Here is a 27,052-nt window from a genome sequence, read left to right as displayed (position 1 = left end):
GTCGTCTCTAGCAAAGAACAGGTATCAGTCCACTACAATGATCCACATTCCACATTCAAACTAGCGTTAGCTAACTAGTGTACTAGTGTAGCCTGCCCAGCTGTAACATTAAAGTTTACCAAGTTGGGATAATGTGCTGCTGAAAAACGATGAAAATTATCATATTACTAGTATCTTCGATGATATGTCTGATGCTTCCCCATTTATCCTAATGTCAAATAGACATAACGTTACTACTGTCAATGGTTCTTACTGCAAACAGTTTATTTTGCTAAGCATGTTAAGCCCGACATCTTTTTTCGTTCTCGTTTAACCACTTGATTGTTTTTTTATGTACGGTTAAACGTCAGTGAAATGAAACGCAACACACATCCCTCGTAAAATGTCCTGTGTAACCGGTAACACCGGTGTTGTCATGAGTTTATTAACCGGTGGGAACATTTACTCACTGTGGCATCCCTAGTGTGTGTGTGTGTGTGTGTGTGTGTGTGTGTGTGTGTGTGTGTGTGTGTGTGTGTGTGTGTGTGTGTGTGTGTGTGTGTGTGTGTGTGTGTGTGTGTGTGTGCGTGCGTGCGTGCGTGCGTGCGTGCAACCCTCCCACCCCCAGCGACTACTCCCCCAGGCCGCTGCTGTAAATAAGACGGTGTTTCCTAGTCCAACTGTCTGGTTAAATAAGTAATATCACACAACGTGTTCTTGGTGAATAAAGGTCATTCTGATTATATGAGTAAACCCATCTTTCACTATTCTGTGTGCACGGCGACTACATCGGATCAACGGCAAATTCTTGGCAAATGCACCCGTGGATTTGAGTGATTCTACCACCAGCCTGCTCTGTTGTCTTTTGTTATCTTCCTCACACAGCCAATGGAAAGTGTTTCGTCACGACACGGTTACTGCCCACAGAAATGCAGCCCGCCACATGTAAATATCCCCAATCCCTGCTGTTACCGAATGTTGTTGTCGCTTTACATTCACATAGAAACTAGAGTAAATGGGAAATGGACTGCATTCATTTAACGCTTTTATCCAAAGCGCTTTACAACGTATGCCTCTAGGGCTGGGCGATATGGCCTCTAAATGATATCACGATATTTTTGGGCTATGTCACGATACACGATGTACATCACGATATTTTGACATTTCCTCTAGTCTAAAGCACTTAAAGATTCTTGATTTAACCGTTTGAAGCATACAGTCACGCCAACATGACGATTAAAATAGTCCCTGCAACATATGTCTGCATTAAACCATGATGATGCTTTCAAAAATATGGGGAGATTTGGCCCGATCCATACATGTGCGACTTGGCCATAATAAGGTAATTTATAGGCCTGATATTCTATATTATTTTTTTTTTGTATCCACTTTTTCTCCCATTTTCTATATTTTCTCCCATCCCAATTTCGTATCATCCAATTCAACCCTCCCCTGTCACGAACGCTGTTTCTTGCCTCCCACAAGCCGGCTGCAATGTGGACTAAGTCATACATAGCACAAGTCCCCTCCGGTACTTGAGGTAACAGCAGTCGCATCTTTTCACCTGCGCAGCTTGATCTCTCAGTGGCGAGGAGTAACGCGTGGGAGGCTCACGCTGCCCCCGACACTTCCTGATTCCACTGCGCAGGCGCACCAACCGACCTGTAGGAGTCGCTGTCCACAACGCCCGATCCCCACCCATCAGTTTCCCACCCCCTAATACGGCCAATGTGTATTAGTACGGACGACCAGCTAAACTGAAAGCAAATGTGGAGCGCTGGGCTCGAACAGGCAAGCCCAGCGTCTCCAGATTTCGTGGCGAGCGCCTTGCCCACTACGCCACGTAGTGGGCCCCTGATATTCTATATTCTATAATCATATTTCAAATTGCATGTGTCCGGATGACAGAATTCAGTACTGTATCTACAAAACCTTCTGTTTAATCATCTTCCCTTTATTCATTTGCTTAGATTTTTCAGGTCTGGTCCATTTTAGCATGGTGTTATTCACAGTAAAAAAAAATTTAATTTAAATAAATTATTAAAAAAAATATTATTATTATTTTTTCTTTAATTAATTTTGCGTTAATTTTCATAACGCGATAATTTGCTGTGTAATTAATTAATCTAATTAACGCAATAAACTGACAGCCCTAATAAAAACTCTTGGGTGCCTAAGACTTTTGCACAGTAATGAATTCTATCCACTTTAGCCAAAAATACACACACACTACTGTGAGAAAATAATAATCATGTAAGCGAGGAATGGTCCGCCTATACTTTTAATATAGTAATGTAAAATCACGGTAGACTTGATCGTTTAGACTTATGATTTTTATTATCAGCAATGTTATAACATCCTACTGGTAAACAAAACACTGTAAAGGTGTGTGTGCATCATATATATATTTACTTTTTAATTGCATGAAACATTATGAAGTATTCTCTTATGCTGCTTTTCCACGGTCTGCACGGTACCTACTCGACTCGGTAGTACCCCCCATAGATAGATATAAAGATGGTAACCCCCCCGGCAGTGTAGCTGGGGCGCTGTGACGGTATCTTCAACGCGACACACACAGAGGATTTCGACGCTAGCTATCAAGATATGAATCCAGTCCCTGGAGTGCCAGTTCATCCACCTCGGCGCCTCCATATTCCATTGCTGTTTCTGAATAAAACACGTAGGGCTTTTTGGGTGTGTGTGTGTGCGCGCGTGCGGGTATGTGCGTGTACGTGACGTAAGTTGGGGCGAGTGTGTGTGCACTAGGGATGGGTACCTTTCACATTTGAACCGATACCGGTACCCAACGGTACCTTTTTTCGGTACTTAAAAAAAAAAAAAAAAAAAAAAAAAAAAAATTGTTTATTAATTTTTTTTTTTACTTTTTTTTTTTTTTTTCATGTCAACGTTCACACGCACAATATATGCTTACCTAGGATTTGACTTGATTCAACAACAAAGCAGTCGGAGCAATGACAAGCCGAAAACTGTCGAAATTTAATTTACCTACCTCAGTCGTAAAAAAAAAATCCAAACTTCAAATAACTACAATTTCGACAGTTTTCGGCTTGTCATTGCTCCGACTGCTTTGTTGTTGAATCAAGTCAAATCCTAGGTAAGCATATATTGTGCGTGTGAACGTTGACATGAAAAGAAAAAAAGTTAAAAAAAAAAAAAAAAAAAAAAATGTAATAAAAAATATTTTTTTTAATTTTTTTTAATTTTTTTTTTCGGTTTCTCACTTGATTCGATACTCGGTAGTACCGACGTGTTTCGGTTCGGTACCTCAAAAGTACCGAATTCGGTACCCATCCCTAGTGTGCACAGGGAGAGACGAGAGAGTAAAGGCAAGCGCTGCGCCAAAGTAAGTAATCTCAACCACTGCGGTTTATAAACTGATGTGAGGGATTGTGAGAAACATCATGATGTCCACGATACGCTTAAAAAGTGTATAGTTTATGAACTGTACCCGATATTTATCTAATATCGTCATATCGCCCACCCTTCACATTCACACACCGACGGCGGAGGCAACCATGCAAGGTGCCAACCTGCTCATCAGGAGCAGTTGAAGGTTAAGTGTCTTGCTCAAGGACCCTTTGACATGCTGCCGGGAGGAGCTGGAAATTCGGAATCTAACCAGGATCCTTCTGATTACCAGACGACCGCTCTACCCCCTGAGCCACTGTCATCCCCTACCAGTAACCAGTTGCCTCTTCGTTTATCTATTTCTCTATTCTATTTGTCTGTTTGTTTATGTTGGTAAGGAAAAACGATCAGCGACTGAACGTCCAGGTGGCATTGCCCGTCAGCGGCCAGTGTCCCACCTGCTGCGACATCATTCGTTCAACAGCCATCCATCAGGGCGGTCGGATGGCGTAGTGGAGATTGCGCTCATCACCAATGCAAGAGGCTGCGGTCTCGACTCCCGGAGTCAGCATTGCCTGCGGCTTGGGCCGATCGTCATACTAACTCGTTTGGCTGAGTTTGCGGGAGGGAAGTCGTGGGTGGTAATCTGGCGTTGTGGACAGCGACGCCTACAGGTCAGGTCTGGGCGCCTGCTCAGCGAAAGGCAGGAAATGGTGAAGGCAGCGTGACCTCCCACGCGTTACGGTTCACCAATGAGAGTCCTCGCTTAGTGATGCACGATATATCGGCCGCCGATATAATATCGGCCGATATGGCCGTTTTTTTACACATCGGTATCGGTCCGATATCAAGATAGGGCCGATATTATAAAAAAAAATAAAAATAAAAATAAAACTTTTTTTTTTATCTTTTTTTTCTTCTTTTTACATGTTTTGGCCTTAAATAGTTTCAAAATATCAGTCATTTCTGAAAATAAGTTACAAAAGTAAAAAAAATTATGCGTTTTGGAAAATAGCTCTTTATTTGATTATCATAAAAAAGTGTTTTCTATACAGAGATATCGACATCGGTAAATATCGGTATCGGCCAGAACAGCAATATTAATATCGGTTATCGGTATCGGCCACAATTTTCACATCGGTGCATCACTATCCTCGCTGCCAGGTGAGAAGAGAGCCACTGGCTGTCTCCACATGTGTCGGAGGAAGCATGTGGTGGACTTCAGGGTTCCCTTGTACCGACCAGTAGGAGGAACATGCGCACAACAACCAGGGAGGGGAGGGGGGAATTGGCATAACGACTAAATTGGGATGGGGAGAAAAATAGAAAATCAGGCGGAGAAAAAGAGAAAGAAAATGTATAAATAAAACAGCCATCCATCAGTTGTTAGCTCAAGAGCAGCGAGTTGAATAACTTTTAAAAACTTCACGTTTTGTAAATAACGTTTTGTAAATAAAGACTACTAGGCCCTGTGTTATCTTATCGGTTTTTGGAAATCTATTTGTGGTAGGAAATGTCAAACAGATCTACTGTATACGAGAAACACTGGCTAGATCCACAAAGAATGGATTGCACGGAGCAAGTTGCACCCTTACTTACAATTCATTATGAATTGAAAATGGGGGACCCTGATGTAAACTAGACGAAAGTCTTTCTCTGGTCTGCATCCCCTTAACAATTGTGTGTATTGAGCCGTACTGTATTGTACCCATTCTGCAATCTGTTAATACAATTTTCATTCAATCAATCAGCGTGCACATTGATTGATTGAATGAAGGTTTTATTAACAGATTGCAGAATGGGTACAATAGAGTACGGCTCAATACACACAATTGTTAAGGGGATGCAGACCAGAGTAAGACTTTCGTCTAGTTTACATCAGGGTCCCCCATTTTCAATTCATAATGAATTGTAAGTAAGGGTGCAACTTGCTCCGTGCAATCCATTCATTGTGGATCTAGCCCTGGGTTATCCATCCTAGTTAAAGGGTTTTCCGGGCCTCATGCTGCACTTTGACCCTGTCCACCTTGGCAAACAGTGAAAGGGATTTTTAAACGAATCAAGCTTTTGCCTCTCCAGCCTTCGCGCTGCTTGGTTCTTCTTGTCTCATCGTGTGTTTCAGGAATGTGTGTGTGTGTGTGGTTTTTTTCAATGGCTTTGTTTACAAATGCCCTCCTTCTTAGTGCGAGGGAACCGGCTGTGTTTAACACAAGAGGGAGATAGTCTTCATTCCACTTGCCATGCTTACTACAATAATAACACGTGTGTGTGTGTGTGTGTGTGTGTGTGTGTGTGTGTGTGTGTGTGTGTGTGTGTGTGTGTGTGTGTGTGTGTGTGTGTGTGTGTGTGTGTGTGTGTGTGTGTGTGTGTTAGGGCTGACCTTCGATAATTTTTTTTGGAATTCGAAGCTTCGAGGCCGAGATTCGATTTTAATTCGAAGCTTAAAAAAAAAAAAAAAAAAACGTATTATAATTTCTTTTTTATATATTTTTCTTTTATGTTGTGGGACTTGTACAGCACTTTGTTCAACTTTGTCAGTGCTGTAAAGTTTAAACCCTTTTAAATCTTAGACAAACTAAACACTTTGCTTCCATGAAAGTCTGACCTCATCTTAAATAACAAACAGCATTGCTTGTTGTAATTAACAAAGAGAGGCAGAGTTGATTTTGCAAAAAATAAAAAAATAAATTTTTTTTAACATAATCTCATTTAATTTTTATATTCTAAGCCCATGCCCATCGAACGGAGCTTCGAAGCGTCGAAGTATTTAAGACAGCCCTAGTGTGTGTGTGTGTGTGTGTGTGTGTGTGTGTGTGTGTGTGTGTGTGTGTATGAGTATGTGTGTGTGTGTGTGTGTGCGCGCGCGCGCGTGTGTGTGTGTGTGCGTGTGACAGTGAAAAAGGGAGAGAGGGAGAGAGCTAAGATCGCACCGCCTAAATCACAACGAACCCTAATTAACCACTTGCGCCAATAGGGAGGTGTAGTGGTTACGTCATTTTCGTTTTTTCCTGTTCCACCCTCTGTTCCACTTAATGTATTTCCCCATTGGCCATTTCTAAATCGGCTCGTTTTAGATAAATAAAGCATTAACGTTGGCATGGTGTACCTTTCTGTGCGTATTTATCCACAATCTATAGCTCAACGTGAATATATTCGCAATTAATCGTAAAGGTAGCAAAATAACAACGTTTATGTTTTCGTTCGCTGGGAAACTACACTGCTATTTGGCGCTGCTGACTGACGTCACCACAGCGTAGCCTCCTGCCTGTAGTCACAGACCTAGGATCAGATTTCCCTTACATTCCATAAGCTTAACAATTCGTACAATGGGGAAATAACTGACCCTGAATCTGTGGCTAGTATCTGTTTCACCCAACACTAGTGCTCCGGTTATTATAACCATTTATCTCTAAAGCTAACCACTATTTGTAAAAGCCACAACCACGTTACATTTGTATTTATCATTTAAATTAAAATTTTGCTGCATATTAAATCACTGTAAATACTAATGTAATCATTGTTTCGTTGTACATATTGTGTATAGTTATAATGTTATTGTTTTTTACATGACGTTAGTATGTAACGGCATTCCCGAAACTCCTCGGCTCTAACATGCCCCGATTTAAAATGGTTCTCTCCTCTTTGTATACTTTTGTCCTCACAAACAAAGTATTCTGCCAGGGAACTTATGGACACGACAGTAGTAGTAGTTATAAGGTTTTTGAGCTTGTAACGTTGATGAAGAATGATGATGATGAAGTACGTGACGTGTAGCTAGCTAGCTTGCTAGCCGGCATGATGCGTGTGCAGTGCTTGCCCCACAGGACCTGCACATTTTACTCATTCCCGAAACTCCTCTACATGCCCAGATAAAAAATGGTTCACAACAGTAGACATAATGCTAACGTCTAGTACGTTTAGCGGGGTAACGTTAACGTTAGCTAGCTAGCTATGTATCAGCTTGCCGTGACGTGAGGTAGGCGACAGCTGCCTACTTAACAACAGGCTGCCTTTATTTCAACCAAAAATGCTTAAACAATAATGTTAGTGGTAGAAGGGAACTCATTTTGTGCACAAATGGAAAGCTTGCCAATGTTCATGCGGCAGAATTGTTACAATAGCCGATAATCCATTTTCCCAATGATAAATCCCTATACGGGTGAAACAACCAGTGACGTCAGACTACACCTCCCTATACACAATAAAATGTTACCCCCCCCCCTCACATACACACACTCCCTAAGCCCCAAGCATTCCAGAACTAAGCCATTAAAAGGATTTTGTGTCAAAGTCCAAGGGGTCTTAAGTAACTGGTTAAGATGAAAAATTAGTCCCTGCCTGAAATCTCCCCTCCCATTGACGGTGTGTTTTTATACAAGTGAGACCCTGCCATGTGGCCAAGCCCTTCTAAGCACTGCATGCTTCATACTGTAAGCCTATTACATTGGTGGCTTTACATGGAGGGCTGGGAAACTCACACCTCCAGGACTCATTTCTAATTACAGGAATGCCAGTGAATGGCATGTTCCCTGAGAAGAGCATGGCTGAAAGGAAAACAGCTATTTCTATCCACTCAGTTTCAACATAATTGTGTTTACTGCAGTTCCAAGATCCACTCCACGTGTGTTTTAACGCTTGCATTTTTTAAATATTAAGTAACAATTAGTTTGGTTACGGTATGATTTTTCCATCAAGAATGTTCAATAAACGACTGAAAATGTCTTAGCAGCCTCCCTACACATTTGCCCTCATTGAAAATACAATGATATATGAAGCCCCGCCCCCTTCTCCCCTCACGTCTTTCCCCAAGCCAGTTAACTTTCACTTTTTCCACCTATACTGTGCATAGATCACTAGTAGATGTATCGATTTACGTTTCACGTTAGCAGTTAGCATTTCCTGGATGACGGTTTGGCCAGCTGTGATAGGATCCCTAGTTGCATCACACAGGTGGTTCAGAGAAGCTCCTCCCCTCCGGTGGAATAATGTGAAATAGGTGCTCTGGTGACAAGTTAATAACAATCTGAATAGTCAACGCCATACCTCCAAGAGGAGTTAACTATAGAAAAAACATGTTTTCCTGTGGAGGGGACCTTTAAGGACAGCACATTCTAGCCACAAATCGTCCACTTAAGAAAAGTCACGTGATTATGACACATGAAAATGTCATCTGACTATCCTCATATAAAATGGCATTCCGATAGAACCGTGCAATTACAGGCTTAGGGAGCGGCCACAGTGATCCGTCACAAAAACAGAGATGTAACAAACAGAAGGTTTTGCCGTCTGTTGGTTTGTTTTCAATAAACCGGCTCGGATTAAACCAATACAAAGGCTGCCAGTAAGATCAGAGTACAAAAAGCATTAACTTCTTCTCAAGCTATGTTCCTTCACCTCAGAACATGCCAGATTAACGACGGCTGTGCAGAGACCAACTCAAGCTATGTTTCCTCACCTAAAAACACGCCAGATTAACGACGGCTGTGCAGAGATCAACTCAAGCTATTAGGGGTGTAACGATGCGACCTCACAACGATTAGATTCGATTACGATTCTTCAGGCAACGATTCAATGATCATGAAATATCTTCATTTGGCCACGATTCGATTCGATTCAAATAATTTTCTATCAGTTAATTCCCCCAAAAAAATGTAATACACAAATGTGGCTGGGGGAACTGATTCACTCAGCATGAATCAATATGCATGGCTGTGCAGAAAGACCAAGCGATGTTCCTCCATCTCAGAACATGCCAGATCTATTGATGTGATCAGAAATAAGATGAATAAGTTCCACCCAGAATGAGCTCAAAATATAATTTTTCTGACCTTGTCAATGTGGGGTGTATGATTCATTTGTAAATCTACAAGGGCCATATTGGAAAAACTGCCATTTTACATCACAACTATGCTAGGGCATAACAAAAAATATTGTTTGGTTCCTGTTGGTTGTCAGTTAAGGCCATGGGTAGGTAGGGAATTTATTTTATTTTATTTTTTATTTTTTCCCACGGCGACTATGGATAGGGAATTTCTTTATTTAATTAAAATGTTCACAACAACATGGATGCATGTACTCTGCCAGCATGTTTAACACTTTCTCTGCCACGCTTATATCCATCAATGTTTGATCACTGCCAGCACTGTAAGTCTATGGAGATGTTTACCTTCTTTGCAGGGCTATAACTTTTTAAATTGTATTGCTAAATTGACATTACTATGGCCCATTCAACATCGATTATCTATCGTTCAGAATGTAGGAACGTTTTACTTTTTCATTCACACATTCATACAAAAATACCGTCTAGAATATAAATATGTTTTATCGTTTTCTGCAGTAATTCCTAGAACGTGAGATATAGGCATAAATGTATATATACATCATCAAATGCCATTTGTTGCCGATACACGCTATATTAAAAACGTTATGACTGATCATGCGCGGGTGAACGGAGGGGGGGGGGGGGGTCGTTTATAATTCCGTGATCGTCATTAAATGATTTATGTAGTATAGGTGATATATAGATCAGAGCAGTTTGCATCGATAATAATAAACAAAAACGCTGAAACTCAAGGCAGCCTCCTCTTACCGTTGGGCAATGATACTGGAGCAAACAGATCCCAGTTATGTGATGGGGACCGAGGCGATCCATTTCCGGTTTGTATAATACTAATACATGCCCAAATCATGTCGATTATTGAGTTATGGCAGCGATCCATATCCACGGTGTGTGGCTAGAGTCCTGGGATGATATGCGAGTGGCCGGATGGATTTAGGAGACACACCGATATCCAACAGGCATATCCGGTTTGGCAACTCGCCGATCATCCACCAGGTGGCAGTATTGAAGCGTTGCAGAGTTGTGCTGAGTCCCACAGCATCAGACAAGGCTCTGTGAGTGAAATATGAATACCATGGCTGAAAATATGAAATATGATCACAATAACGTCGTACGCCGTGATCTGGCAGAATTCGCATTAACTTGAAACCCGTTGTACGACGTTATTGGCGGAGAAAGTGTTAATATCCATAATACTAAAGGTTTGACTAAGATTTGTATGAAACTTTATTGTAAAAAAAAATATTTAACTCATAAAATAAATTGAGTCGCACCTAAATCGGTAGGGTCTGTCGGCAACCGGAACCAAACCATTATTTTTGTTAGGCCTAGATTGGTCCTCTGGACCATACCACATGCGGTCTAATGACTTTCACTGCAGGTCCCGAGTTCGTACTGAGCTGGAATGATCTGCCTTTAATTTCTTTGCTCTGACCACATGGAACTGAAAATACCTTCAAAATCAAGAACTTAACCCTTGGACACTTTAAATCTATGATTTTAAACCATTCTATTTCTGTTGTACCTCTTTCTTTCTTTTTTTATCCACTTTTTCTCCTTATTTTCTATTTTTCTCCCATCCCAATTTCCTATTTCCAATTCTTCCCTCCCCTGTCTTGAACGTTGCTAGACTATGCCTCCCACTGGTCGGCTGTAGTGAGGATAGAAGCCTCTTGCATCACGTGTCCCCTCCGGTACACGAGGAGGCAGCCTGTCGCATCTTTTCACTGCAACAGCTCGAACTCTCAGTGGCGAGGAGTAACGCGTGGGAGGCTCACGCTACCCCAGATACTTCCTGTTTCCGCCATACTGGCGTCACCCAACCGACCTGTAGGAGTCGCTGTCCACAACGTCCAATCCCCACCCACCGGCTTTCCCACCCTCTAACACTGCCAATTGTGTTAGTATGACGGCCGGCCAAGCCGGTAGCAACGCTGAGAGCTGGGCTCGATACCAGCATATCCTGCGTTAGTGGCGAGCGCCTTTCCCACTGCACCACTCAGCCGCCTCTGTTGTACCTCTTTCAATAGATTTTTGTACTTCGTATCCTGTATGTTTTTTTGCTCTTTTAAATACTTGTTTTTATTGACTTGTTCTCTTTTATAACTTTTTCTAATTTTATGTCCCAACATCATTGTAAATATTGCCTTTATTCTTCAATTCTTGAATAAAGGCAATATGTAGGAAAGAATTTCTACTAACTACAATGGGGGTGTCAAATAGTTCCTATATGAAACTGCTCACAACAAGGCCAGTGGATAATCTTGAGTAACCGGGTCATGATTTCTGGAAAGAGACAGTGCTTTTGAGTTTTTCCAATGTATTTTGTAGATGCTTTGAGTGCTACAAACCAAGTGTCATTCAGCTCCATTGTATTGGAGTGACAGCCGATATCTCCAAAACTAAGCGAATCACAGTGAAATGATCTGGCTGGATAAATGGCACTCTAGGCAAGGGGGAAATGTGTTTGTTTGTTTTTATTTTGGGTGAACTGGCCCTTTAATGCCAAAAGCTAAATGGCTTCGGCTGGATGGCAACCCACTACATACCCCTCCTGTTACATTCCATAAAACATTATATTTAATAGGCCTACAGCTAATTTCACAAAGATATGCTTGTACAGAAGGATATTAAAAGGCCCTGTTGAATATTCCAGTTATGGATCCAACTGTGACACTTTAAACAGTCAAGTGGACAAAACACTTCCCTGGTGCATATTGATCGATCAGTTAGGTTTAACTTGCCTCTGATATATCTGCCATTATATTATTGAATGTGGGACTTCTCAACAGAAACCTTGAGAAGTCCTCCCTATAGACACAGAGAACGCTTTAAAGTTTAACCTGGCAACGTGAGATGAAGGACTCTTGCCTACTCCTTTTTGCTTTATGTCTCATCTTTATTAAAAAAAAGACTCCAGTTCATACGTGTATTCCATCACGGTGGCCAGTCACCACTGCTCCGAGAATATTTGGAGGGTTTGTACAGCCTCCTTTGATTTACAAGCTTGTTCGATTTGGAGGGAGAATCCAGTTGGCTTGCCCTACAAAGTATAGACGGTTTCAACTTGACACAACATACAGTAAACATTCCAAAAAACAATCAATAAAAAACCACCATCCATGGATATTACTCATTTACATTAAATGTACTCATTTAGCTGATGCTTTTATCCAAAGCGACTTACAAATTGTGTACAACAAGTCAACAGGAAGGGTACACCTCTGGCAGCTAAGGGTCAGTAACAGTGTCCGTCAGACAGTGTCGAACTTACGTGCTATACTCGGAGTGCAGAGTAGTATAATTTAGCATAGTATTTCTTTCTTTCTTTCTTATTCAGATATTGATTGAAGAAATGTGTTTTTTAGGCAACATACTCTTCGCATTGGCAAACGTGTTCTACATCAACCCTGTGCCCATCACATACGGTGATGCTCAAGCAGATGACCTCTGTGGTACAATACATGGTGGGTTAACTATGAACTCCGGCTGATGATGATCACACAACACTCAAGAGTCAAGACCCAGGAGAAGACTTGTTGGTGCCTGTTTTCTATGCTGAAAATGGGCGGCCACAGCAGACTATTTAAATAAATGTATTTTAAGTCACTATATACAGTATCGCCGAATGCGGTAACACAATGGTGAATGAGCCTGTGGCCCACTGATGAAAGCCTTTGCCTATGCACTGCAGCATTACCAAGTATTTCCCATTCCCAGGAAAGGATCTTGATAAAATATGTAAATGAAGTACTAATCGACCACAGGGAAAAAGGTACATAATGTACGTTCTGTTATAGCCATAAGTAATATATTTACGTATTGTATACATTTTTTTTTACATATATTACGTACCGGTAATCATAGTATTGCTGTGTGTAATAGTGAAAGCACTCACCCCCATGACCGCAATGCTTGTTGCTTGGACTCCGACATTTGTTTTCGACTTTAGCCAAACGTCATTATATTACTTATACAACAACACGTAAATGTATTACTTATGGCTATAACATAACATACGTACCTTGTTTCCTATGGTCGAGTTACGTATAGTAGGTTACTTTATTTACATTTTCTGATCACACTGATTTTCTGTGAAATGGAGATCTTTGTGCAAAGTAATGTTGGTAGCGTAGGATGATGAGGACCTGACCTTCCCTCCTACTGCACTCATGTCACTCAACATATAGGCTTATTAGGCTACTGAACGTTTCTCCATAACATTATAAGACAATATATGTCCTTCTCCTACCTAGGGCTTAGCGGTGGGCGGTATGGCCTAAAATTTATATCACAGTATATTTAGAATTGTGGACGGTAACGGTATATCACGGTATATTTCTTTTTCTTTTTTTTATCCACTTTTTCTCCTCCTATTTTTTCTTCTCCGTATTTTCCTCCCATCCCAATTTTAGTCGTTATGCCAATTCCCCCCTCCCCTTCCTGGTCGTTGCGCGCATTTGCCCCCTACTTGCCGGTCTAGGGAGCCCTGAAGTCTATCACATGCTTCCTCCGATACATAGGAGACAGCCAGCAGCCTCTTTTCACCTGGCAGCGAGGACTCTCATTGGGTGAGTGTAACTACCCCACCCAGATCCCTTCCTCGCTGTGCAGGCGCCCTGACCAACCTGTAGGAGTTGCTGTTTACAACGACCAGATTACCACCCACCGGCTTCCCTCCCGCTGACTCTGCCAATTGTGTCAGTATGACGACCGGCCAAGCCGGAGGCACCGCTGACAGCTGGATTAGATACCAGTGTCTCTGTGGTGGACAGATGCTTAGTCCACTGCGCTACCCATAGTAAATTTATTTTTCTTATAATAATAATAATAATAATAATAATAATAATAATAATAATAATAATAATAATAATAATAATAATAATAATAATAATAATAATAATAATAATAATAATAATAATAATAATAATAATAATAATAGAAAATGCTTTATGAGCAGTATAAGACTATGGGTTGGTAACAATTTATTCCCGGGGGGTTAACTACAGTTTGATGTTTATACTGGGCTCTTCCATTAGTATTCTGTAATCTGTATATATTATGACAAAATTGACATTGAACTTAAGTGTAATTTAGGTCATGAACTGTCAGTTTATAGGATATAATCTTTACTCACACATGTGCTCCTAAAAAGATTTTCTGGTTCACACACATCTATTTTGGCTCCTGGCTTTAGGCAGAATCACTAATACACAACACACACACACACACACACACACACACACACACACACACACACACACACACACACACACACACACAGACACACACAGACACATACAGACACACACACACACACACAAGAGGGAGAAAGGCTTATAGCAGACTTAATTATTTTAGAATATTTCAACTAATGAAAAGACAAATTTCCATTTTGTTTTTATAGCGTAACATTTGACTACTTAAAGACAGAGGGATAGGGAGAGAGAGAAAGGGTCTCGGCTATGCAGCCCCTCCCATCCCTCACTGTTTGAGCTGTAGCTTGCAAAAATGAAACTAACTTTGCTCAACTAACTTTGCAGCTCCAGGATTACTTTATCTGTTTTGGGATCAGCTTAGTTGACATTAGCAGCTAACATTAATTTAAGTGCAACCCCGTCCCATGAGCAACGCATCACTGCCTACTGTATGTACTCTTTCTGTAGTAAAAAGCCTAAACTAAATCTAAACTACATTCAAGCTACATCTACATTTCAATTGCGGTCCAGCCTTCAGTCTATAGTCCTGTTCGCTGTATACGTCAGACTCAGTGTGCGGGCGCATCAATTAATAATAATTCATTACATTTCATATAGCGCTTTTCTCAGACTCCAAACGCTTTACAACGTAGGGTGGAAATTGCCTCCTTCACCACCACTGGTAGCACCCAACCTTGGTTCTATGCAGGCTCAATGGCTACCATACACTGGCACCCGGGACCGGCACACATCACAATACACAATGGCTGAACGGCTCACGAGACAGGGATTGATATCAGCCAATTAAGGGGAAGGGATGATTAGGTGGCCTTGATGTCAGAGACCTGATTGGGAATTTGGCCAGGAATGTCGGGGAACCCCTACTCTTTACGATAGGCGTCCTGCGTTGTTTAATGACCAAATTCAGTCAGGACCTCGGTTTAGCATCTCATCCGAAGGACGGCACTCGCAGCTGTACGGTGTCTGTCACCGTAACAGGGGCATTGTTACTGATAAGTCCAGAGGACAGAGTGCCCCCTGCTGGACAACAACACCACTTTCCGACAGCAGCCTTGACCGGGGCTCAAACCGGTGATCTTCCGATCATGAGTCCGGAGCTCTACTCATGTAGCCATGCTGCCCCACAAGTGGGCAAAGGAACGTAATCCTGGTCAGACCAACGGAGCAGACTACAATATATTTGCATTTGTTAGCCATGCTAGTGATCTAAACAATCAATCCATGCCAAAGCTATATGTAAAAGGTGAAAGAGTCACACTCACAGCCATGCTGATTGGGTAAAATGACGTACAGCTATTTTCGTTTTAAACAAGTCAGGGGAGTGTCATGGTTTCTCCATAGAGCCCTGTTGTACTTATTTAGCGCAGCAGCTCGCACAGGTAGTGGGCCACTTAGTCACGTGACTCACTTGGTATTGCTGATTGGCTCAAACACAATATGTTTGTAAACAGCGAACAGGTCTATAGATGACTGTGTTGCCATGTTGTGACCACACAGAAAAGTAGCACTATGCAGCCAAGCACATCCAGAAAGGTATTTTTTTTCGAAATAAAATGGCATTTGGGAGTTATATAGAATTACGGTCACAAAGCAAGCACTGACCATTTTGGATCCAGTCAGAGTAAAATAACAATATGGACGGACTGGCCAGAGGTGTCACTTGTTGCATCCTAACATAATCTGATGATAAAAGTGGCATTGAAACAACGGGTGTAACTGTAGCCTTAGATTACCTAAAAAGCCACCATCTAATATAATATTAGAATAGAATATCTCTGTTTATGGTCTAAGCCAGACCTGGGCATTGTACGGCCCGCGGTATTATTTTTTTTTATTTATTTTTTTAACTTTTTTCTTTTCATGTCAACGTTCACACGCACAATATATGCTTAGGAGACATGCTCAGAAGATGTTGGTTCTCTTTGGATCCACCTACATATGTGAACAGACATTCTCAGTCATGATGTTTACCAAGTCCAGGTACAGATCCTCTCTCACTGATGAACATCTGGCAGCTGTGCTTCGCATCTCCACCTCAGACATGCAACCTGACTTTGATGGACTTGTTAAAGCTCAACAGAGACTAGATTTCTCACTGAATGAAAAAAAAAGAACTGAAGAACACTAAAATGTGGAAATATAACAAGTGAAATGGGACACTTGATATTTTTTTTCTTTTTTTTGCACAGTTCTGAAAACATTAAATGTTTAATATAGGCATGTAAAGTAAAAAAGGCTACAAAACTGGTACACTTTTCTTTACACAGTTCAGTGACATGTCTTGTTTATTTTTGCTATAAGATGATGTGATGTCTTTAGAAAGCTAAGAAAATCCTTGTTTCAATAGTATATGAAACTCAAAATGCCCTTTGTTATTAATGTTTCACATTTTGTTTATCATTTTGGAAATAAATTATATTTGAATAAATTATATTTTTGAAAGCTAACCTCACGTTTTAATTGCCAAATAATAACATACACTCTTACCAGGGGTCAAAACAATGCCATTACTGCTTTTTATATAGAAATAAAATGTATATTATGCATAATTGAGTTTGGAATTTTGGCCCGGCCCCCCAACATATTTTCAGTTGCTCATTCGGCCCCCTGGGGGAAATAATTGCCCACCCCTGGTCTAAACAGTGGTTCTCAAACTGTGGCACACCCATAACAAGCACTCCAGGTAACGTTAACACTGTTCACGTTATGAAGCCATAAACCGGGTGTCACGTGTCTACTGAGATCGGCGCAATTTCTAGGGGTGGGAATCACCAGAGGCCTCACGATACTACATTATCACGATACGATAGTATTGCGTTGTTAATACGTTTCTGGGTTTTTTCGATATTTTTATTCATTATCCATCCAGGGAGCCTGGTGTTACCATAGGGAATGGGTCTGAGGTCACCAAAGTGCAATACCAGCCGCATCCAGCTAGACGGCGGTATCGAGCACCCTTTGAAACCTTGTATCTTGGCCTGTGCTTCGATCTAATGTCTCCGGGTCGTTTTTCTTTTTTCGTGCAAGGGGAGCGGTTATAACGGTCGGATGGAGAATAATCAAATGCTCCCGATGCATGATGTGTGGTGGATTATGTTGGCGACACGATGGACATCAATACTTGGAATCGCGATTAGATAATTGGAATATTCTTTTTGGGGTACATCCTAGTCAAGGTAAGGGCTATATGATATCAATATTGTGTTAATCCAAGCATGTCTTCACCTCGATCCAAACGTGTGTGTAACGTTAGTCCACAACATATGCCGTTGGTAATGATCGAAGCTGCGAAGCATAAAAAAAATTACCCCCCCCCCCCCCCTTTCATGCATTCATGATGAAACATAATACCTATGATATAGATTTGATTTGAGAATAGCGGGTCCAGGCAATAAACGGCAACGATTATAGTATAATACACGCATAAGGCTATTCCTCAGCATTTCGGGAATTACCCCAGACCGATCGAAAAAACATACTTATATTCACCACGGTATAACGCGTGAATGTATGCATGGAAAAATTATCTCTTTTTTGCATCTTGACCGGAAGAAAGTCACTGTAAAATGACCATAGTATTGTATCCATAGCTATAATATAGAATGTAGTTATAGCTCTACAAACAAGGTGACGGACTATCTTTTAAAGCGTGGCAGTGAATAGATGGGGCCCGAAAAGGGCGTGGCACCCAATGTGTTAATAACCAGAACAATGGTTTCACTTAGACTAGATTGACCTTCCATTCACTCCATCATCATCACGCATGAAATGTAAATGTCATGATACCACTTGATTACCTGAAAGTGAGATGCTCTGAAATGCTTAACCTGTTTTGTACCTGGAGTTTTACTCAATGCATAGAATCTATTATTTTTTTAATATCGATTTCCATGAATTTTTCAGCAATCTAGCCTCACGTTACCAGAGGGGATCTCATCTGTCTGAACTCGAACAGGGAAAATACCGCCCCCTATCGTCTCTCCGGATGGTACTGCACCCCTTTGGATTGGATTGAAACGCATGGAGAAAAAAAAGTCCTGCTTCCACATTTTACTTGTCAGACAAGTAACCCGAGATGATCCAAGTCATTGCCCACCACCAGAACAGCAGAGAATGTGTGTTTCCAGTACCCAGCGTTAGAGCTGCCGCGGTTACCGCATTACCGCGGTATCGCTGTTACATCACGCCAACCGCAGAGTTAAGCTGAATACCGCATCACCGCTGTTTTTTATTATAATTATAATAAGAAGAAGAAGAAGAAGAAGAAGAAGAAGAAGAAGAAGAAGAAGAAGAAGAAGAAGAAGAAGAAGAAGAAGAAGAAGAAGAAGAAGAAGAAGAAGAAGAAGAAGAAGAAGAAGAAGAAGAAGAAGAAGAAGAAGAAGAAGAAGAAGAAGAAGAAGGGTCGGGGGGGGGTAACCGCCGGGCGCTACCACCCCTGCCCACGACACAGAGTGAACGGCGCACGACCAGAGGGGAGACTTCGAATCCCCCCGCCTCTCCCCGTGAGGGAGAGGGGAGTTGGGAACCGCGGCGGCGCGTGAGGGGCTGGAGCCACACTGCGCTCAGGTTTTATGGTTCTCGTTAAGTCGGGCTCGCCCGGTCTTCCCCGGCCGCGGCTCACCCATCCTTTCGGGGGGGATCCGGACACCGGTCAGGACAGAGCCCTGGGGACTACAGGTATTCACTCTTGGTCGACGGGAAGGGGAGAGAGGCGCGCGCCTCAGCTCCTCAACAGACCCGTCCACCGTCTACCTCGAGTGAGCCTCACGTTGTACCTCACTGCAAGCGTCAATAAACAGTGTTCACTGTTCAGTAGCCTATGTTGTCTGTGTTACACTTTCAATAACGAATGCGTGCTTGCCGAATCCCAAACAATATTCATGCTGCAAAGTCATCCTCTAAAGATAGACATTTAGACTAGAGGCAGGCTATATGCTATAAAGAATAGACTACTAAAAAAAAGAAAAAAAATGCATTCAAACTCTTTTTTTTTTTTTGGTTACCGCGGCGGTTTAACTTTCAATAGCTTCGCAAATTTGTGCGGTAAGGAAAAAATCAATACCGCGGCAGCCCTACCCAGCGTTGGATCAATAAACGCGAGCGATATTTGGAATGGCGATCAGGAACTGGAATCATCTTTTTGGAGAACATCTGATCTGAGGTAAGGAATCTATTTGACCAGTCTTGGGATAATCAGAGCTATTTTCACCTATATATCAGCGTGTGCCCTATGTGTGTGTGTGCATGTGTGTGTGTGCGATAAGGAAAATAATAAAATAATCGATTTTTCAGCCCGCTTCTATAGCGTGCATAAGTACACATATACTATCGATAATGTAGCGTTTATTTGAAAACTATTCATAAATAGGCCGAAAAATGACAACGTGTTTTGTGTATTCCAGTGTATTCCAGTAAAGGGCGTTTATCACAGAATCTTTATTTTTTTCTGAAACTTTCAAAAAACGAGCGTTTTTCAAAATGGTATAAAACGGAAATGAACCGATTAAAAAACAATCCGTTTCGACAATGTTGACTGCAAACAAGTCATTGATAAGCGACGGCCATATTAGACACATAGCCATAATTTAAGATATAGTTTATGCATTCGCAAATATGAGAGCTCTGTCATTGAAGTGGGTGGTGGCACGCAACAGGGTTCCGGGGGGCACCGGAGGCGTGGCACTCAAAGTGTTAAGCTCTGCCCTCCTTTATTGATCCTCCAATCACAACTGCCGCTTCCCTGCGGACAAACTTTGTTTGCCACCCTTCAGTCACCAGCCAACCGTTAGAATACAATACACCCTCCTGTCTGTGCTGGGGATCGAACCAGGAACCTTCCGGTTACCGGTCGGCCTGTTATTTACCTCTAAATGGTAAATAATACACCTCTAGTCCATTCCGCCTCCCACAGCCTGCGCTGTGTACGCCTATATAGTACCAGAACCCTGAATTGTTCATTATATTCATTATGACCTTCAGGCCAGGGATATTCTTTTTTAAAGACTCATGGATCTGGAAGAATTGTTTGTCTGGGTGCTTTCTCTGACAATATAGAGACAGCCAGGCACACAAGTGTAAATACATTTGAATCTATTAGGATACATTTTATTTAAAAATCAAATGTCAATCAATTATAATCCAAAGTCAACTTTTGCATATACCAGGAATTTGTCCTGTGCATTTAACCCATCCAAACTATTTTAGGAGCAGTGGACAATCCACAGTCTGGAACCCTGGGGACCAACTCCAGTTCTAATGCCAGTGTCTTAGTCTTGTATGGACACACAGGACAGCATTTGTTAGCCTACACGTACCGTTAGTTTCATTAGCTTCGATCATAAGCACGTATGCCGTCTTTCCATTGGAGCATATGCTGTCCTTCCTCGCTACACTAAGACATATGATATGAGTAATGAATGAAACAAGGGCGGCAAGAATGATAATCTAACAAAAATGGAAGGAATTTCTGTCTGTATGTCCTTTGATTTTCTCAGGAACCAATCATCTGATCAACTTCACACTTGGCAGGTGTATTCCTGAGGACCCAAGGAAGTGCAGTGTTGAGTGTTAAGTTGATTGGATGGGCGGTTCTTGGTAAATGGGCTGCATTTATATAGCACTTTTATTCAAAGCACTTTACAACTTGTGCCTCACATTCACCCATTCACTCACACATTCACACACCGACGGTGGAGGCAACCATGCAGGGTGCCAACCTGCTCATTGGGAGCTGTTAGGGGTTAAATGTCTTGGTCAAGGACACTTCGACATGCTGCTGGGAGGAGCCGGAATTGATCCGAGAACCATCCGATTACCAGACGACCGCTCTCCCTCCTGAGCCATTGCCGCCCCCGTCTTGGGAAATATGCAAGCAGATCGCCTACGTCGTCAGTGTGTGGGTGATTTGGATAAGAGCGCTATATAAATGCAGTCCATGTACCATCCTAGCAAATCATTTAGAGATATCCAATCCAAGACCAATCATTTGTTTGGTACCAATTTAAATTATTTCAATCTCATCTCATCCAGACCCTTTTTGAGGTGGTCGTGGAGGGAGGATTCAAGATGCCAAAAGGTCCCTGAAGATTAATTTGAGGTGCAGTTTAACACTGTGTGCCAATCTTAATCTGTTCATAAATGTGTAATAAACATTGCGTTTTAAATTCCACCCAATCAAATGCTGAAGGTTCACTGTAGAGTGTAGGAGACCTATGATGGCAATTCACAAGCTCTATTATAAGTTGCTCAACTAAGTTGTGGGTTGATGCACTTAGTTGCACGGCTTTAATATATTTCTGGACCATTTTTGACCACTCGAGAATTCATGTTTTTTTTTAAGCTCAAAGATAATTCCAAAATAGTACCATCTCAAGACACCAAGATAACACTTAGGAAGGGAAGGAAATATCATGTGATTTTAACTGTGGCATCAGGAGATTCCTGCGAAAAAAAGAACTGGGAATTTCAGTGACCAGAACACGGTTCTTTCTGAAAATGGCTCAGAAAGCCCACCTTATTTTGCATGTACCTATAGCCAAACCATACATTATCTTAACCCTTTCACTGCCACACGACAGGTTAACCCTTTACTATCACATGATCTATCTCAGGGTTATCTAAAGGGTTAACCTGTCGTGTGGCAGTGAAAGGGTTAACCTTCTGTGTATTGTTGCAGTGAAAGGGTTAACAGTTTTGCTAGTGCAGCAGTGAAAGGGTTAATGGCCCAGTTCTCTAGGTTCATTGAGAACCCTATAGGTCACAATAGGTCATTTTATACAGCGAGGTAAAGTTTTGAAATAAAATGGTGTCACCATGTCGAAAATATTTTATCCTGTCTAATGTTGTTACTATTTGGAGCAAAGTTTTAAACCATAAGTCCCCTTTTCCGATAACCTGTAGCACGAAGTGGCTGCTATCAAAGATATGAACACAGCATTAATCCCACACCCCTTTCCCCCATAGACGTGAATGAATTAAGATGTAGTGTTCTATATAAAGCATAATGGAATATGCCTATGCTTTTGCATCTTTTCTATCTTACTTATTTTGTAATGGCCTAATAACTTATTATTAACAATTAATTTGTAGCCGTAAAAAGAGTGATGCTGGAGGTTGATGAGGAAGCCCTGGGGTTACTGTCATGGGGATGGGGATTGAAGGGTGTGTGTGTGTGTGTGTGTGTGTGTGAGAGAGAGAGAGAGAGAGAGAGAGAGAGAGAGAGAGAGAGAGAGAGAGAGAGAGAGAGAGAGAGAGAGAGAGAGAGAGAGAGAGAGAGAGAGAGAGAGAGAGAGAGGGAGGGAGGGAGAGAGAGAGGGAGAGAGGGAGAGAGAGATGGGGGGGGGGGAATAGTGTATGCATGTGACATGTTTTCCTGGTTAAAATACAAACCCATCCCCTTAAAATTGGGCCCATCGCTCCACTTTAAACCGTCCTTGTCACCGACCTACCTGTCTCTCGGGTCAATCCAACTAGTGGCTTGGTGGCCGTGGTCAATGTAGTAGAGTTTCCCGTCAAAGTCGCGGGCTTCTTCCCAACCCTCGGGTAGCGGCAACTCCTTCCTTGGCATGTCAGACGAGTCTCCATGTAATCTCTCCGGTAAATTCCTCTATTGAAATCCTATCGAATGGAAAACATGGTGTGTTGTGTGTCTGGAGCGGCTTGGCGGGCGGCTAACATTCCAAACGCGGGGGAGCGACAACATGACCCGCCGTCTCCGTCACCATCATCATCAATTCCCAAATTCCCGGCCTGGCGCGGTCTGGATTAGGCGATAATCCATAACGTCTCGCCATGCATGTTCTTTCTCTCTCTCATACACACACACACACTCTTTCTCTCTCTCTCTCTCGCTCACACACTCTTTCTCTCTCTCTCACACACACACACACACATACACAGTGATCTAAACGAACACGATGAGCCTTTTCGGAGATACAATGTTTCCACACGCACAAAAGAGAGCATTGATCGTATCATTTCTCTGAGACTATACTCCACGGGATAATGGTTTCGATGGTGCTGCACTTGCACACCGCTTCATTCCAAAGTCGCTCAGCAATTCATCCATGTTCCAGATCCTGTGGAAATAATAGTAGCAACTGCTGCAATAACGACGAGATCTCCCGTGTTGTCAGATGCTCCGTTCTCGTTTGCAATTATGCACATTCTTTGCAACTTTTCCAAAATATGGGGAAACTTTACTTGGGGCTAAATAACTTGTGTCCGCCCCAAAAGAAAACCCAACACGGACTGTTTCGTTATATTCTGTGCGGTTCGACACAAAAGAAAAGCATGCCTCTTGAAGTTTTCAAAGTCAAAACAACACTTTCGCAATGCTGCAGACCCGAACTCTTTTAGAATCCCAAGCCCCGGTTCATGTCTCTCCTGCAGGCCACCATGTTTAGCTGCGACCGATGCTAACCAGCAGTGTGTAGCAAGTGAGACCAGTGTTGTTCAGCCATTCCCCAAATAGAGCCGTTTATATTATGATGAGCTATATATCTTCACAGCGGAGTAAAGTCCCAGTTGAATTGCAGCAAATCCGACATGAATTTAGTAAGTTTCTATTGTTGCTCATTGATCCCGTGGTCCTGAAGGGGGCCAGTAGCAGCACCAGAGTCTCTGTCCCTGCAGTCCCGGAGACTTGTGTCGGTCAGCGGCGAAGACTCGCGATGCAGCGGAGTGACGTAGGCTCTGTACAGGTGATCTGATGCCTGCCTGCCTGCATCTCTCTCCCTCTCCCCCCTCTCTCTCTCTCTCTCTCTCTCTCTCCCTCCTCTCTCTCTCTCTCTCTCTCTCTCTCTCTCTCTCTCTCTCTCTCTCTCTCTCTCTCTCTCTCTCGCTCTGTAGGCATAATACAGTATTTTGTTACATTATAGTGAACTATTTTAACTGTTTGGAAATAGTTCGCACTCGCAGTAATTAATTCCTTGGTGACAAAGCGGACTATTTCTTGAGTATATTTTACATTTACAATAGTTTAGGCCACACCGCATCGTTGTATCTTTCTAGTTCAGCCCAAGCAACTTTCAAGTGTAGAACGCCCTCCTGTGGTTAAAGTATATTTGACCAAAAGCATTTTGTTTTTATTGTAGTAAAATTGTTCATAGGGTAATTGGCACTGGTTTAACATTACTTAGGCAGTAGGCTAATTCCACTAGTATTGTGTGCGAAAAGGTGGCTGATGATGGCATTGTTATAACTTAGTCATTGCAGCCTATATTCGCTGGATAAATGCCATAATACATAAATAATAACATCTTTTAGATTGTATATATTTGACCGTGTATGACTCTATGCCTGAATCTGTTGAAAATCTGCTGAATTTCCCTCGGGATTAATCAAGTACTTCTTCTATTCGATTATATTCTATACATTATTGTGCGGGTGAATTTATTTTTGTTTGGCATTACGGTTCCAGAAACAACAGGTGTGAGGTATTGTCTCGGCGGGTTGTTTGTTTCAAACTCCCCTCCCTCGAGAAAAGGCCATTTGAACTATTTATAACGCGCTTTAACAGCCACAGGGGCACAACGTGCTGTACAGAGGGAGCATATTAAAAACTATAAGCAGCACTAAAAATAGATAAAAAAAAAAAAAAAACAAGAGTACTAAAAAAAAGGCAGAAAAAAAGAAAGGTGAACATAGGCAGCACAGCAATAAAAATTAAAATAGATCAGAGTACTTAAAAAATATAAAGGACACAGTAACAAAACGATACAACAATAACACAGTAAAACAATAAGATCATAAAATCAACAAGCTACACGGTGTCGAAAGCCAGAGAGAAAAGGCGGGTCATCCACTCAAGTGACTTCGACGCCCTGCCCCTCGTGTTTGTTGACGACCCGAGGAACCGGCTGGTAATACTCGAGGTGGAGGAGGCGGGTGTGTTTCACTTGCGCGTTTCTTTACACCGTCGAGACAAGCTATTACACGTCTATTATAATAAACACGCACGGAAGCCTCGCAGCGCACAGCCGCACACGGTTCTCTCCTGGGTCGCCGGCAGCATCGCCGAGATTCTGTGTCTCACAGATGGTTCTGCTTCGGCACATCTCCATCGCCCTGACCGCCGCCGTGGCTGCCATAGGTTCAGCTCTCTTTATCGCCTTGAATTATTTCTACAGAAGGCGAGTATGGTCCCCCGAGGCGGAATATCGCACGATCAAAGAGGTGAGTGCCGTGGTGCGTGTTCCCTTTGAAGTTGTGACGTCTCGTCGTCGTCTACCATTGTTGAAAGTTCTGCAGGCACCCGACCCGCACCTCGCAACAAGGTCTAGACGTCAGTGAGCTATACAATGTGATATAAAGGTAGACAAAGAAGCATTTAGGGCTCTAGCCTAGGCCTTATGAGAACATGATGTTGTTTTTGTTGTTGATGATGTTGTTGAAGACGATGGAGATGATGATGATGATGATGATGATGGTGGTTTGCCAATAAGATACTGGATTCATGATTTGTTTCCATAAATGTATATAGCTTGTCAACGCAGAACAACTCTGTCGTAATCGAATATTACCCTAAATATGCCAATAAAACTGAAAACTGGGGTTCACCAGCATTACAGAAGCCCACAATGAATGAATGTTCACCATAATTCAGTGTAAGTAATCCATCGATTAGATCTGTGTGCAGTTATGAATTGAAAATGGGGGGACCCTGATGTAAACAAGACCAAAGTCTTTCTCTGGTCTGCATCCCCTTAACAATTGTGTGTATTGAGCCGTACTGTATTGTACGATACCCATTCTGCAATCTGTTAATACAGTTTTCAATCAATCAATCAAGTCGCCTAATATTGTTTTCAGATTCAATTAACACATTCTCTGCCACCACTTTGATCATCCTAAACCATTCTCTGCCAGTACTGTAAGTCTATGGAGATGTTCACCTTCTTTGCAGGGCTATAACTTTTTAAATTGTATTGCTAAATTGACATTACTATGGCCCATTCAACGTCAAGTATCTATCGTTTAGGATGTAGCAACGTTTTACTTTTTCATTCACACATACGAAAATACCGTCGCTAGAGTATAAATATGTTTTTATCGTTTTCTGCAGTATTTCCTAGAACGTGAGATATAGACATAAATGCATATCTACATTTACATTTACATTTAGTCATTTAGCTGACGCTTTTATCCAAAGCGACTTACAAGTTCTGTACGACAAGCCATCAGGAAGGGCACAACTCTATCAGCTGAGCAACAATGTTCATCAAAGTGTTGAGTGCTACAGTGTAGGTTAGTTTATTAGGACAAGTGCATGACAGTACGGTTAGTTAGGGTTAGATTTTTTTCTTCTTTTTTTCTTTTTTTCTTTTTTTAATTCAGATAATGGTTGAAAAAGTGCGTCTTTAGTCGACGGCGAAAGATTGGACGTGATTCGGCTGTCCTAACTGGGGTGGGTAGTTCATTCCACCATTGTGGGGCAAGGACTGAGAATAGGCGACTTCTCCCTCCCGGAGCTTGGATAGGAGTAGGTCTGAGGCGGCCAGAAGATGCAGAGCGTAGGGGTCTTGAGGGTGTGTAGTTAGAGACCATTGACCGGAGGTAGGCGGGCATATATTAGATTATCAAATGCCGTTTGATACCGATCAACGTTATATTAAAAGTTTCAACTGTACATGGTCCTAAGCGT

The 27,052-nt window shown here is 42.0% G+C and overlaps 2 protein-coding genes across 3 annotated transcripts in view; one reads left to right on the top strand and one right to left on the bottom strand.

The window, feature by feature from the left end:
* wwc1 (WW and C2 domain containing 1) overlaps positions 1-23,674 on the bottom strand; it is a 133,055-nt gene extending 109,381 nt beyond the window's left edge. For both annotated transcript variants that reach the window (XM_084320934.1, XM_084320935.1), the window contains exon 1: positions 22,857-23,674. In XM_084320934.1, the coding sequence (XP_084177060.1) occupies positions 22,857-22,975 (119 nt within the window). In that variant the 5' untranslated portion in view covers positions 22,976-23,674. The remainder of the gene's footprint in view (positions 1-22,856) is intronic.
* A 1,628-nt stretch (positions 23,675-25,302) lies between these two features.
* arl10 (ADP-ribosylation factor-like 10) overlaps positions 25,303-27,052 on the top strand; it is a 31,782-nt gene continuing 30,032 nt past the window's right edge. The window contains exon 1 of the mRNA XM_084319652.1: positions 25,303-25,584. Coding sequence (XP_084175778.1) covers positions 25,447-25,584 — 138 coding nt within the window. The 5' untranslated portion in view covers positions 25,303-25,446. The remainder of the gene's footprint in view (positions 25,585-27,052) is intronic.

The sequence above is a fragment of the Notolepis coatsorum genome (genome assembly GCF_963971535.1).
Source record: "Notolepis coatsorum genome assembly, chromosome: 8".
NCBI classification, from domain to species: Eukaryota; Metazoa; Chordata; class Actinopteri; order Aulopiformes; family Paralepididae; genus Notolepis; species Notolepis coatsorum.
This window is presented reverse-complemented; position numbering and strand designations above follow the sequence as displayed.